The following is a 13,135-nucleotide window of genomic DNA, read 5'->3' as shown; positions in this document are numbered from 1 at the left end:
TGTTAGTAATATTTCTGAACTCAGTTCTTTTATCAACATGTAATTCCTTTGCCTGGTGATGATATCTGTAAAGATTTAGGTATATATCCTTTGTGAAATTTCATTTTGAGACCTCTGATTGCTTTACTACTCATGTATTGTGATGTTAGAATCTTAAAGAGGTTTTGTGGAGAGATTATTCAATGGACTACTCAAACCATTATGAAAAAACGTGGGTTTAACCTTCAGTATTTTGAATTTGCTTGTAGGCAGAAGCCAGGCTTGCAGCCAAACGGGCAGCTCGAGCAGAAGCAAGAGATATACGTATGAGAGAGCTGGAGCGACAGCAAAAAGAGGTAGTGTAAATCATCAGGAATTACTGCAAACCTTTACAAGAATTCTTAACGTATTTTCTTTTGGTACTTGCATCAGACTTTGTCTTTCATTGTAATTCAGCTGCGTGTTAGTATTTTCAGCACCAGGCAACTGTTAACTTCTCTCTTTTCTCCCGTAACCTTCTCTTTCCCCTTAGATTATATATCTAAAAGGATAACTTGCTTTGTATTTACCTGTGGATAGCACCTCACCAAATATTATTCTGAACATTCATTTTGAACTTCCTTAATAGTTATGATCACATTGTGGAAAAAGTCTACTATACAAAATAGGCTATTAGCACTCTTGCTTTCAAATGAAAAAATAAAACATTTTAAATGTGACGTTAAATTCTAGATTTACAGGCAAAATCAGATGCTTGGATTCTACCTTTAACAAATGTAGTAAATTCAGTGCTGGCAATCAAAATTGGACAAAGATTAATCTAAATGTTTATCTTTAGATATTTAAAGGGCTGAAGCTTTCTTATTACTGCTTATTTGGTTCTAAATGAGCAGAAGAGGGAACATAATGACAATGTCCAGAACTCAGGGTTGCATAAATAATTTTGCATAGAGAGGAACAGTTTTCAGCTTCTGATGTGAAGTTTAGTTTTGTCTGGATTTGAATTAATAGATTTGTGGCTGAGTCAGCTGGTGGCTTTCTTTTATAAGAACAATTACTTAACGCATGTGGCAGTTTCTTTGCTTGTTGCTGCTGTGAAAAAGATCCATGTAAATATGGATAAGTGGCAGCACAGCATAAATAAGAAATGTGACCGTACTCAAAATGTTCACTACCTAATGTATAGAATAAACAACTATGAAAAAGTAGAGAGAACTATTTTGCTCTATTTTTAATGTATTTATAATATACTTTAACTGGATAATTTGCATAAGTGACTTTGTGTAGTTTTCAGTCAATTTCTTCCAATATGGATTATACCAAAAGTATTCACAATAAATACCTATTGTCAGGATCTTTATTTTAAAAAATTAATAGAATTGGCATAATATTTACGCGTATGGTTGTGTGTTGCTCCACACATTTCTCCTAAATAAAAATTTGCATTTCTTGACTAAAAAAACCAAAGAACTAGATTTTCAGCAGTCTGGTTATTTCATGGTTATTGCATTTGATTCAGGTTTTGACATAGCATGCAAAAGATTGAGAACTTATTTTTTTATTGTGATTACATTCAAATCCATGTAAATGCTGATATTTGGGGGGGGGTTGGGGTGGTAATAACAAGTGCAATTTACAAAACATGTTTTTGCCTCAGTTTTATATGGTTTTCGTTATTCCATATTTTCAGTTTTCTAATTGCTGTATGTATCTGATATTATGCTGAAGATTATATGGCAATTACCTTAAATTTTTCCAAATTTTTTATTTAGGAATAGAGTCTTGTGTGGTGACTAGTCTATATTGTAAATGGTTTGTTTGTTTTTGTTTTTTACATTCTGTAGTTTTCTCAACATTCATATGATAGAAAATGGGCTCATATCCAGAAATGGATGGTAGGCTAAAACCACCTGTTGTGCATGTTTTTGCCACTCAGTGAACTAACATAGGATTTGGAGGAAGTAATTTACTAATGGTTTGCTGTGTGTCATTTCAAAGTGTTTTATTACTGAAAACAGTTACATATAAACTGCTTATGGATGTGGATATGCAGGCTACTTTATGGCAGCAAAAGACAAACTATGAAATGAGATGGATTTCTTAAAGTGAAATGGTTTTTATTTCCAGCATGTGGAAATATGTGCTGGCTTAGTCATGAATTTATTAAAAATGAAATTACATTTGTTTCAATCTAGGTAAACATATTTTCAATAGTAAATGTTTTTATTTCAGTTTATTTCTGGGGTTTGCATTTTTTACTTTTTTTCATAGGAGACTTGCATTTATTTCGTTCCTCTTTGAGTAATGTGGCAAATGCTAGTCTTTTCACTGATTAAGTTGCTTCTATGACTTACAAAAATTATTTGTAAAAGATTTTAAAAAACCCCCAAAACAACAAAACCACAAAAAACCACCCCATGCATCACTTGCATCCTTTAACACCTTGCCCTTCTTCTTGCCCCTCCTTTTCAAATAATAATAATGTTAAAATATTTGACTGTTTATTTATTTAGATTAAATCCACTAAGTAGGTAGGAGTAGAGATACTTGAGTTACAATCTGAGGAAACTACTATTCAATTTATACTAATATAGTGCAGTGTTTCTTTAGAAACTTCCTTGCACAAACTTCGTGTGCCTATTACAAAGGCACATGGGAGACACGAGCTTCTTTCTATGTTTTTAGGGAAGTGTTCACTTGTGTGAATGTTTTGAATCAAGAAGGTTTAAGTAATATGTGCCGAAACTAACCATAATTTCAAATAGGTAAAACTACCATGACAATTAATCAGCATTTCTCTTGAGAAATCCTGGAACTGTCATTAGATTTTTATTTGCAAAAGTTGTGCTGACTTTATATTGCCTCTTTGCTTAGCTGACATTTTTGTGTATATTAGTTCTCACGTCACTTATAAAAGAACAACATAAGTTTCTGTTATCTCTTGGTGGGATGCACATTCAAATACTTTTTTTTTTTTTTTTTCTGGAGGGCAAGGGTTTCCAAACTGTGGAACACAGATTGCATTTGTGAGCAATATGTGTATGGGGCACATCTGCTGTAGGAGGTTTCTGAGCAGATGTGTACTCCTTTCCTGGATTGGGAGACCTAACCTCCAAGATAAAGTGCATATTTCAGACTTCTTAGAAATCAAGCTTAACAGCTACTAGCAGCAGCTATCTGTTTACAATATGTACTATACTACTTACTTTATCCTTCGACCTGAAATGCTCAACACTTAATACTGTGGCTTTCTATATTCTGATTGTATGTCAGGAAGAGACTTGTTACTCTAAGTAAATTACCTACAGAAATGTAAGGACATTTGTATTAGAAGCTGAATTTTTACATTATAGGAACATCATACTAGTTGGGGTGTTATACCAGCAATTAAGAGGAATCTTATATAAATAGCAAACTGTCTGCTTGCAAGCCACAAATGTTAGTAACAGGTATTTGTCCATTTAGACCACAGCCATGAAGTGTATTTAAAATTGGCAGTGATCTGACTATAATGTGTTGAAAAGTTATATAGCATAAATTTTCATTTTAAACCTCAAAGTAGACACTATAGAGAGGAAGACTAAAATGTCATTATGAAATGAACCTCTCTTCCTCCACCTGCCCCGCGCTTTGGGAAATTATTTTCTTGCAGAGTATTAACTAAGCCTCTTGAATAGTCAAAAAATAATATTAAACGAGTTAATGTATCCAGTGATAATGTAGAAAATAACCACGTGACTATAAGCAGTGTGAAAGCCAGCTTTAGACAAACTACCTGTAGAACTTATAATTGATCAATTTGCTAAAGAAGCTTTGTTCCTGTAATAGAGAAAAAAATCTGAAATATGTATGAGGAAACTGATCATCTTTCTTAGGGTTAAAATAACTTCATAAAATGTTCATAATCTGACTGTAGTAATAATATAGTAAATTTCTTACTAATGTACTTGTAATTTTGTAAAGCTTTTAATTTTTTATTTTGACTTTAATTTCTTAATTTAAAAAAATCTCATACTTTTTTCTGCATTAATACCATAATTAGAAGAAATACTGACTACTGAACACTAATGATTAATTATATTAACCCCTGCCTTATTTACAACTCCTATTTTACTGTGTTGACATACTTACCCAAATCAGGTGAAATCACAGTTGTTCTGACCTGAATGAGTTCACTTGCCAGAATGGATTATTCAAAATAATACTTAAAAGTGCTAACAGCATGTTGATCACCTTCACTTGCTTTTACTTTGTCATCTTTTTTTTTTTTCCTCCCTATGAAATAACTCTGCATTTCTTCTTTCTCAGGAAGATTCAGAGAGGGCCAGGTATTCTCACCGGTCCAGTCGACGTTCGTATTTGGTTTGTGTTCAAGCTGTATACTTCTCCTTTTCCATCATGGCCTTAAAAAAAAATGTTTAGGTTTTGGTTTCATTTTTTTAGGGAGCGGATGATGCTTTAAGTCTCCCAACTATTACCAGTTTTAGGGTCAGTATTTTAAGTCACGTATAAAGTTCAAGTTCATCTGGTATTTTATTTCCATCAATGTCAACAAGGTAGTTTATGTATTTCAATCTTCACATTTACAAAGAATCTCAGTTGTCTCATTTTAATTCTTTGACTATGTTTTTACTATAAACACCTTTTGCTTTTTTCCTTTTTTATGTATATTTATTTACAGTATATTTTTGTTGCTGAAAATGAGTAATTGGAAACTGTTTGGAAATATATGTAGTTCAATAATCAATTATTTGGAATAACATTTAATTATGAGTTTTAAGTATCATCTTTTAGTGTTACTATAGTCTAATATGATTTATTTCTTTTCTAAAAAGCTAAGTAATTGTACTCACTTGGGCTTCAGATACTGCCAGCTAGTAAGAATTAATCAGCTTGTCATGAAATGGTAGAATATTAAGATTCCTACATAAGTTGTCAATTGTCTTATGATTACTACTACACAACAAATTTCATTATCAGATGCAAAGGTGCTATTAAGAATCAAACACTGGTCTAGTTTAGATAAGTCTAATGGGGAAAAAAATTATCATTCCCATTTTTCCCTATCTGTCTCAGAAATTCTGCAAACAGGGATATTTTATTTACTAGAGTAGATACTACTGCTGACTCAGACGGATCCTGAATCAGTGCCATTTACTGCAGATGTGTAATACTGATCTGTAACTTGGGTTTTCATTCCAAACTGATGGTGATGGTTGTCTGCTCACTGTTGTGTCTCTTCCTGCACATTAAGTATTATTCTGTTTCTTTAATACTTGTGGAAGAAAAAAGTAGTACCTTAGGATACAACTTGAAGAAGAGTTTGGTATGATGCAGGCTTTTATTTCTTTGAGAATGTGGGGATATATTATTCATTAGTGGCAAAGACTTACCTGAATGATGCAAGGTATCCCAAAGACTGCTAATAGAAGTATTTATTGTATAGGTTCTCCTATATCCTCTTTAGGTCATATACTGTGCTAAAGAATGGGTTTATTGAGGTTTTGTAAATATTTTCCTGTTTTTACTAGATCTGCCTAGAAATCATTTTGTCATTCATCTGAATATATAGGCCAGGAGAGGGACAAATTACTAAAATACAAGGGTTGGGTTTGTTTTGGGAGGTGGAATAAGCTGTGTCTTTGTGTGACTTAGGAAAAAAAAAATTAGTGTTTGTCACTTACTAAGACGTTTCAGCAATTAAATGTCATCTTGGATTAACTGAATTTTATGTCTTGCAAATCCTGGTGTTAAGTGTTTCTGCAGTTTATCACACAGACACTTTTGCCAAAGAAATCGTTTAAATCGGGTAGTGTTGACTACTTTGCAAACAGTAAATAGTTTACCCAAAAAGCATGTAAAATATGCTATGTGGCAAGACTTACAAACTTGTGAGCTGGTGCAGGTTTGCTCAGATCTGCTCTTGCTTTGGTTAACCTAGAAAATATGCTAAGACTGAGATTAAGTAATTTACCCTTGACTAAAGAATAGGACTTGAACTCAGCAGATAACTGAACTCATTTTGGAGAAGCTTAACAAAAATGTCTTTGACTGCCTTGGTTATTTTGTGCCTTTCAGTGAAGATTAACAGTTATTATTACAGCTTTTAGAAATTATTTTATATATTGATATATTTTTACAATTTCATTCCTAAGAGTTCTTTGGATATCAGTGGGTCTCACAGGAGCTCCAGAGGAAGAGATCTTGTGGTGTGTAGCCTTGGCATGAGCATGCTTTGATGTGTTCACTTTACTACATATTCTGTGTCTACTTACCAAAGCAGTAGTTAGGTGAAAGCATGCTTCTTTAGAGAAAACAGTATTAATTGGACTGCTGCAATGATTGATGTAGTTGAACACTTTGTGATAGCAAGTTTGAAGACTCAAAAAAAATGTTAAGTAATAAATGTTCTGTCTTGAAGATAACTTCAAGTTTGAAGGGAACTAGTCTCTTCAGTCTGTCTCTTCTAATGTCCCCAAAAGAGAAGTAAAATAAAGTGGAAGAGGTTGTGCATCAACCTTGATAGGTACAAAGATGTTGCTGAAAGTTACAGCAGGAAACCTTTTTTCTCAATTACGTTGTGATGTTAGTCCTAAGTCAAGGCTGTAGAAACCAGAAGTTTTACTCATGCAGAAATACCCATTTCTGACATCTTTGTGGTACACCAAGTTTAGGCAACTTAAATATTTGTTAGTAGACTGTTAAGCTGTTAATAGTTAAGTAAAGGTGTAAGTTAAGCGTTGTGATGATAATGATTGAATGATCTGTCTCCATTCTCTGATGGCAAGGTTGCTTATTGGTAGGTAATAATTAAAGATAAAAACTGTTTTTTTAAAAAAATGAATGGTTAAGCCTATGCGTAGTACTTTTTGCAACAAAAAGGTACCATAGTCTGTAAATCACATTAATAATAATATTATTATTTAATATAGTATGAATACTGGATATAGTGGAACTATTCAGACAATATGAAATAATATGAATTAAACCTGGCACCAGCAAATTTTTGGTGTTAATTTATCTCTAGAAAGAATTTTCAGACGTATCAATAGACATATCAATAAACAACAAAAATGTTCTTTTTCTTGTAATACCCTCAGTAGTTCTCATGTTGAAAATTATGCTGGGTAATGCTCTAGCATGGTATGTTCTCAAACTGCCTTCCATTTATGTTTTCTTTTGTTTTATGAGAAAGCTTAGGATGATACTAAGTAGCATTTTGGATTGTGCGTTACTTGCAGTCAGAATAGTGAAGTTATGCCTGTGAAATTTTAAATGAACTGGAAACAGCAAGCTTCCATTTGAAAAGTTAAGATTAAGTATGTTAAAGTATGTTTAAAAAAAAAAGGTATAAACTCCCAAATGTTGCCATCGTTGAGTGACAAGAAACATGGGGACACTGGCTAAGCTATTACTACAAAACTGTTTTCATAAGTACTGTTGAGTTGCCAAATCTGGTGGACCAGCAATCTCTTTACACACAGGTGGCCCCTTTCATCCCACTCTTCCCTCTTTTTCACACACTTGCTCCTTCTGAAAACACCTTTATCCCTCCCTTTCCCCACCTTTGATTCCTGCCCTGATCCAAAGATGCTATTCCCCTGCATCCCGTTTGGGGATGCCCTGTAGGCAGTAACCTCCCTCAGTCTCTAAGGTGCTCTGGAGAAGCCCCCACATCGTGATGAGTTTCACAGCTCCACAGCAGGGCTGACTCATGGTCCTCTGCACTCCTTTGCCTGTGTGGAGATGAGCTTTTTATCACATAACCTAACAAATACTGTCTCAGTTTAATACAATGTACTGTATGAGGCTTTGCCTAATTATTTAAAATTCTGTTATCAAACCCACATGAAATATTTCACATAATCTACTGCTGTTCAAAATTATCTCACTTGTCAGAAGTTGGGATGCTCTTGGGGGGGGAAGTTTTTAATAAAAAGCGTTCCAGCCTCAGAATGAAGTTCAGATTGGATAAATGTCATTCCTTCACGTATAAATTTTCATAATTAGTAGAATATGTTTTCTTGTAATTTCCTTTTTTTGTAGTCATTCTTCGGAAAAAAAAAAAAAGCTAATTTTTATCTCTTTTTTTTCCTACCTTTATGATTTTAATTTCTCTTTTTTTTTTTTTACTTCAGTGTGACAGTGCTAAAGATAGATCTGCAAGATATTCGGTCCCTGTATGTTAACACTTTGCATGTCTTTGAGTGAAGTCTGCTTTTGTGCTTTGTTTTTAAGGTTTAATGACACTAACTAGCTAGTTTGAATTATTGACTATATATTAAGTATATAAATTTATACTATCATACTTTCAGACTTATAATAGCAGTGCGATTCTAACACTTTCCATAGAATACATGTATGAACTTTTTCTGGGAGAAAATCTAATGAGGTCATGTATTGCAGACAGCCGTCTTACAGTAAACACTTTTTAGTATTTGTCTGTTATTTCTAAAATTTGTAGTGAAGTGACATGTACAGGCTAGACCTGGAGGACATACTTTTAAGGAAAAAAAGTGTGCATGCATATATTTGTACTCTCCATTTCCATATAGAAACTTTAAGTTAATCTAATGGAAAATTATTTCAGTCCTGAGAAAAAACAGGTGGTTTGTATACCTTAACAATAAAAATGAATTTTTTAAAGTAACAAAGTGATAGTAGAGTACATCACATCCTCATTGGTATTATGCCAAGTAAGATTTGTATGTGTCTCCTTAAGCAGACAAGCATCAAGTTCCGCTAACAGGAATATGTAAGCAGGTTAAAAAACTGTATTTAGTTAAACAGCAGTGTTATCTGAATTAACTACATAGGCAAACACACTATAGTGCTTAAAATAGTCTGTAATGTTAAGCTTTTTTAGTTTATTTATTGGTTTTACATTTTTTTTTGTGAAACGTAAATGCTGGCTTAAGTTAAGCCTGTGTTATTCGGTTATAAGGTTGGTTATAGTTTCACTTATCAGTTCTTTTTTACACAGTGATAGAAGTATGGCCTATTACTCTAACTCCGTAGTTAGAATTTTCTGTGGTGTTTCCATTGTAGATGATAAAAATCTTAAATCCTTGTATTTAGCTTCCTTATATTTTAAGATTTAAGACGCTGTTATACAGTGGTATTAATTTTCTAAATTTTATTCTTAGAGTCATGCTTATAGTGAATCTCATAGTTCAAAGAAGAAAGCTGCTTATTCCCGTAAAGATTTATTGGTTAGTTTTCTACTATAATATTTATTATAAATACAATGTGTAGTTACATACTGATACAGTTATGGATAGATTTATTAGCTTGGTGATGTCTGCATAAATGTTTCAAGAAAAAAGAAGCCTCTAGTATTGAACAAATTCTGATCTGAAGTTGTGTTTGAAACTGTGCTTGTGGCATTGGAATCCCATGAATGGAATCGCCTCAATAGAAATCATGTTCTGTTGGAAGCCTAGGGGCGGCTCTTGGAAATATTTAGAAGTGGTAGTCCTCTGGATTAAAGTTTATTCAGTCAGGATGGAGATAACGTGTTTTATTATTTACACTTAATCCTCTGTCAGAAATATTTTAAATGTACACTTAAAGCAGATTGAATTTACCATAAACCTTGACATTAACCTAGTGAACTGTTGAGAAAAGCATGTGGGTTATTGCAATCTTCCAAAAACTGTTGGTTTTTAGAAGGTCAGTGTGTAACATAGGTGAATATAGTGGCAAGAAATTAGATATTTTGATGTAATTTTTCAGAGGGTTTTGTCAGTGATGAATTAGCAGTTGCATCAGGGGTTGAGGGAGTCAGCACAGCAAGGCTAAAATGATTTTTTGTATTTACTTATAATTATTTGTATTATGGCATCCCTCTGTGCACTTTTGAGGTGTTATTTTCCTGTTCCCTTAGTTCTTAAATAAATTAGTAATATTCTGCCTCCTGTGACCTATTGAGATAAGAAGTGCTACATTCTGAAAGCACTGCTTTTTGTCATGTCTTCATCTCTCTGGTTTTCTTTCTTTATATGTGTATATCAGTTTTTTCCTCACATATGCATATATATATATATATGCAATTTGTGTCGGAAGTCTCAAAAAATAACACAAATGAGCCGAAGTACAGTAGCTAGGCTTTCAGCATGCCCGTTCGGTTATAAAGAACAGTGGCAGGGGACAGACTAATGCTGATCACATAAACATCCAACCCTTATTAAATTCCTAATTAGGAATTTCTGTCCTTCTCTCTCCCCAAATGCTCTGATTCAGGATGGTACCTAATGGAAAAAAAGATAAAGTAAATCATTGTACTAATTATTGGCAAGTTTTGTCAAATATATTTTTCATGTATTTCATGCTGCACTTATCAGAGTTTAGATAAACTTTTCAGGATTTTCTTATTAGGGAGAAAAAAACCAAAACTGTTTACTATTTTGGGCATGGCATTAAAAATACAGATAATGCTGATATACAGAGTACATAAATAAAGCATAAAAAAACCCGAAAACTGCTTGCTTCAGAAAGTTATATGAATTTTGTATCAACCATAGGGAAAATTTTTACAGCATTCTGTACAAGTTTCTTGGGAATGTTTGGGCAATGTTGAGAGAGAACTTTTATTTACAAGATCTACAGATGCGACCTTTGTTTTCTCTTTTCTTTTTCCTCCCCACAGAGTGGAATTTACTATGACCAAAGAAATTATAGCAGCCTTAGATATAGTAAACCAGTTCCTTCCTATCATACTCGGGTCTGTCTGTTCTTCCTATATTAATTTTTAATGTATATAAAATACATATGTTTGGTTTTGCTTACTTATGCTATATGAAGCAAACTTCTCTTTCTATAACACTGCAAATTATTACAGCTGATAATAGTTAAAATTGTATTTCTTGCTTTTAAGGGTTGCCTTTCATAAAATGAACAGGTGACATGCAAGTTACTCTGCGTTCTGCATATGTGGGCTTTTAAATTTGAAATAACTTGTTTCATGATTGCTGTGCGATATAAAGAGAACAACTAGCAGCTGTCACACTTGCTTTTTCCAAGTCATATTTTTAAAAAACGTCACCAGCAAGAGTCTTAAACGTTTAGCACCAATGTACTCCTTTTAATGGCCTGTTGTGAGATGGGTAGCATCTTCCAGTACCTGCAGCTACTGTCACAATCAGGTTTAAGAAAGTAGCTAGAAGAAACTGATGTCTTTTGAAAACTACTTAATTTCTTACCATTTTCGTCTACAAATCTTCTGATAAAAATACTAGATTGCCTTAATTAGTTTGAGATTACGATTTCAAAGATAGCTTTTTCCTAGAGTATTTATCCACGTTTTTTTAAAAAATTCCTGTCTATAATAGATTTAAAATTTACTATTTCAATCTTTAAAACTTTTGGAGAATATAATGCAATAGATTAAAAAATTCAATGTATTGCAGAAGAAGTGTTTCTGACTTTTCTATTCTTCACACTACAGTCATCTTCTCTATACAGTGATCCACTGGCAACAGCTAGGAGTTACAGGGTTAGTGCAACATAAAATAATATCTTGCTTATCTTTAGATGTTTGAATGGCCCTCAGAAATACAAAATTACACTTTTCTTCATAGGTGTCTCCTGTAAACACTGGTTTGATAAGAAGTATCAGTTTGGTTCGTAAGCACCATTTGCATGGTTGCCTTAAATTTTTATTTTATGGCCATGAGGCTCGACAGTATTATTACATGTGCATTTTTTTCGTACTTTTAATCTGCAGCTTGTGTGTGTCATTTTGTGGAGGCATTCAGTTTAATGTTTTTAACACTGTTAAATTGCCTCTTGAAAATATTTTAGTAGTGGCTGTTTTACTGATCTTTTTACAGACAAGCATAAAGTTTATGAATATAACAATGATGTTGAAGAACACTGGGGTTAGAACAAGTTAATCCAAGCATACTAAATAATAACTGCATGTATATTACTAAAGACAGTATTTAAAGAAATTAAGCATTTGAATGGGAAAAGTCATTGTCAGGAGATTACAGAAATTTGTGGTCAATACTTTAAATACTTTCAAACAAGATGCCATATTGAAATTTAATAATCATACAAAAATGTAATAGGATGAAAACTTAATCTGCATCTTCACAAAATAAAAAGTAGCAAGAAATGCCATAAAATGGTTAAAATAGCTCTACAAGAAGTCATCTTTAAAAAGTGACATGCATGCCTGAAACTTTATGCCGTTGGCTGCTACAACAATTCAAATACAACTTCCATTGCAGTTTAGAGACATGCTAAACCTATGTAGAAAATCGTCAAGTATTCTTATGTAATATTTTTATGTAGTGAGGTCTTGTTCTGCACTTGGATTGCAGAGATAATTTACTTTTTTGGTTTTCTGTATATTCTTGAGAAAATGTTAGAAGATCCATTGAGAGAACAATGACTGCTGTTAAATATAATTCTAATATACATGTAGTTCTAATTTCTACTAGATTTCTCTTTGGTAGAGAAATGGGGGGAAAATAATACCAAAAAATACCCTTTGGTAGGGTAGGGGGAAAGCAGCATGAGACTGTAATTTTTTCTTAATTGTGTTGCCTAGAGCTGCTTTTATTATCCACTGCATAAATAGATTTCAGCCTTGCACCTTGAAAACCTCCTCCTTCAGAAAAACCTGCACGGGTGAGCATAAAGTAAAACTGATAAGTGTACAATATAGCTTCAGTTCCCAGGGTGGATTAAAACTTCTGAAGGCTTCAGAACAGTGAAAACCAAATTGCAATTTAAATATTTAATTTAATCTTCTTCTGAAAATAGTTAAGATTTCTTTTTTAAACTATTTGGCTTTTTTTCAAGCCAGTTCTTAGATTCATAGAAGTAGACATCCCTAACAGCAGGAGGAAATGCTGCTGGATATCTTTACAAATTGTGCCTTCAAAAAGTATAATGTCAACTGGAAAATGCATAGATGGGATAAGATAGAGTACAGCATGTAAGAATTACAGTTAATAAAAGTGTAGTATAATTATTTCTAAGACTGAATATAAACAGTATTTCATTCCCTCTTTCTCAGGCATCTTTGTGTGGTGATGGATTACCTAGCTCATATAGTTCTCGCACTGTAAGTGTAATAGGCTTTTGGTTTTTTTTTTTCATTATCTTTGTTTTCTGGTGACAAAAATCTATAAAAATTGTGAAAATT

The 13,135-nt window shown here is 33.0% G+C and overlaps 1 protein-coding gene across 1 annotated transcript in view; it reads left to right on the top strand.

Moving 5' to 3' along the window:
* Positions 1–248: 248 nt before the first annotated feature.
* LRRFIP2 (leucine rich repeat (in FLII) interacting protein 2) overlaps positions 249–13,135 on the top strand; it is a gene marked incomplete at its 5' end in the record, with an annotated part of 40,078 nt that continues 27,191 nt past the window's right edge. Inside the window, 10 exons of the mRNA XM_010289387.1 lie at positions 249–335; positions 1,824–1,874; positions 4,288–4,341; positions 6,135–6,188; positions 8,118–8,159; positions 9,126–9,191; positions 10,628–10,702; positions 11,426–11,473; positions 11,559–11,600; positions 13,007–13,054. Of these exons, the coding sequence (XP_010287689.1) occupies positions 249–335; positions 1,824–1,874; positions 4,288–4,341; positions 6,135–6,188; positions 8,118–8,159; positions 9,126–9,191; positions 10,628–10,702; positions 11,426–11,473; positions 11,559–11,600; positions 13,007–13,054 (567 nt within the window). The remainder of the gene's footprint in view (positions 336–1,823; positions 1,875–4,287; positions 4,342–6,134; positions 6,189–8,117; positions 8,160–9,125; positions 9,192–10,627; positions 10,703–11,425; positions 11,474–11,558; positions 11,601–13,006; positions 13,055–13,135) is intronic.

Source organism: Phaethon lepturus, unplaced genomic scaffold (genome assembly GCF_000687285.1).
Source record: "Phaethon lepturus isolate BGI_N335 unplaced genomic scaffold, ASM68728v1 scaffold1616, whole genome shotgun sequence".
Taxonomy (NCBI): domain Eukaryota; kingdom Metazoa; phylum Chordata; class Aves; order Phaethontiformes; family Phaethontidae; genus Phaethon; species Phaethon lepturus.
The sequence above is the reverse complement of the archived record's forward strand: the minus strand, read 5'-3'. Positions and strand labels throughout refer to the sequence as shown.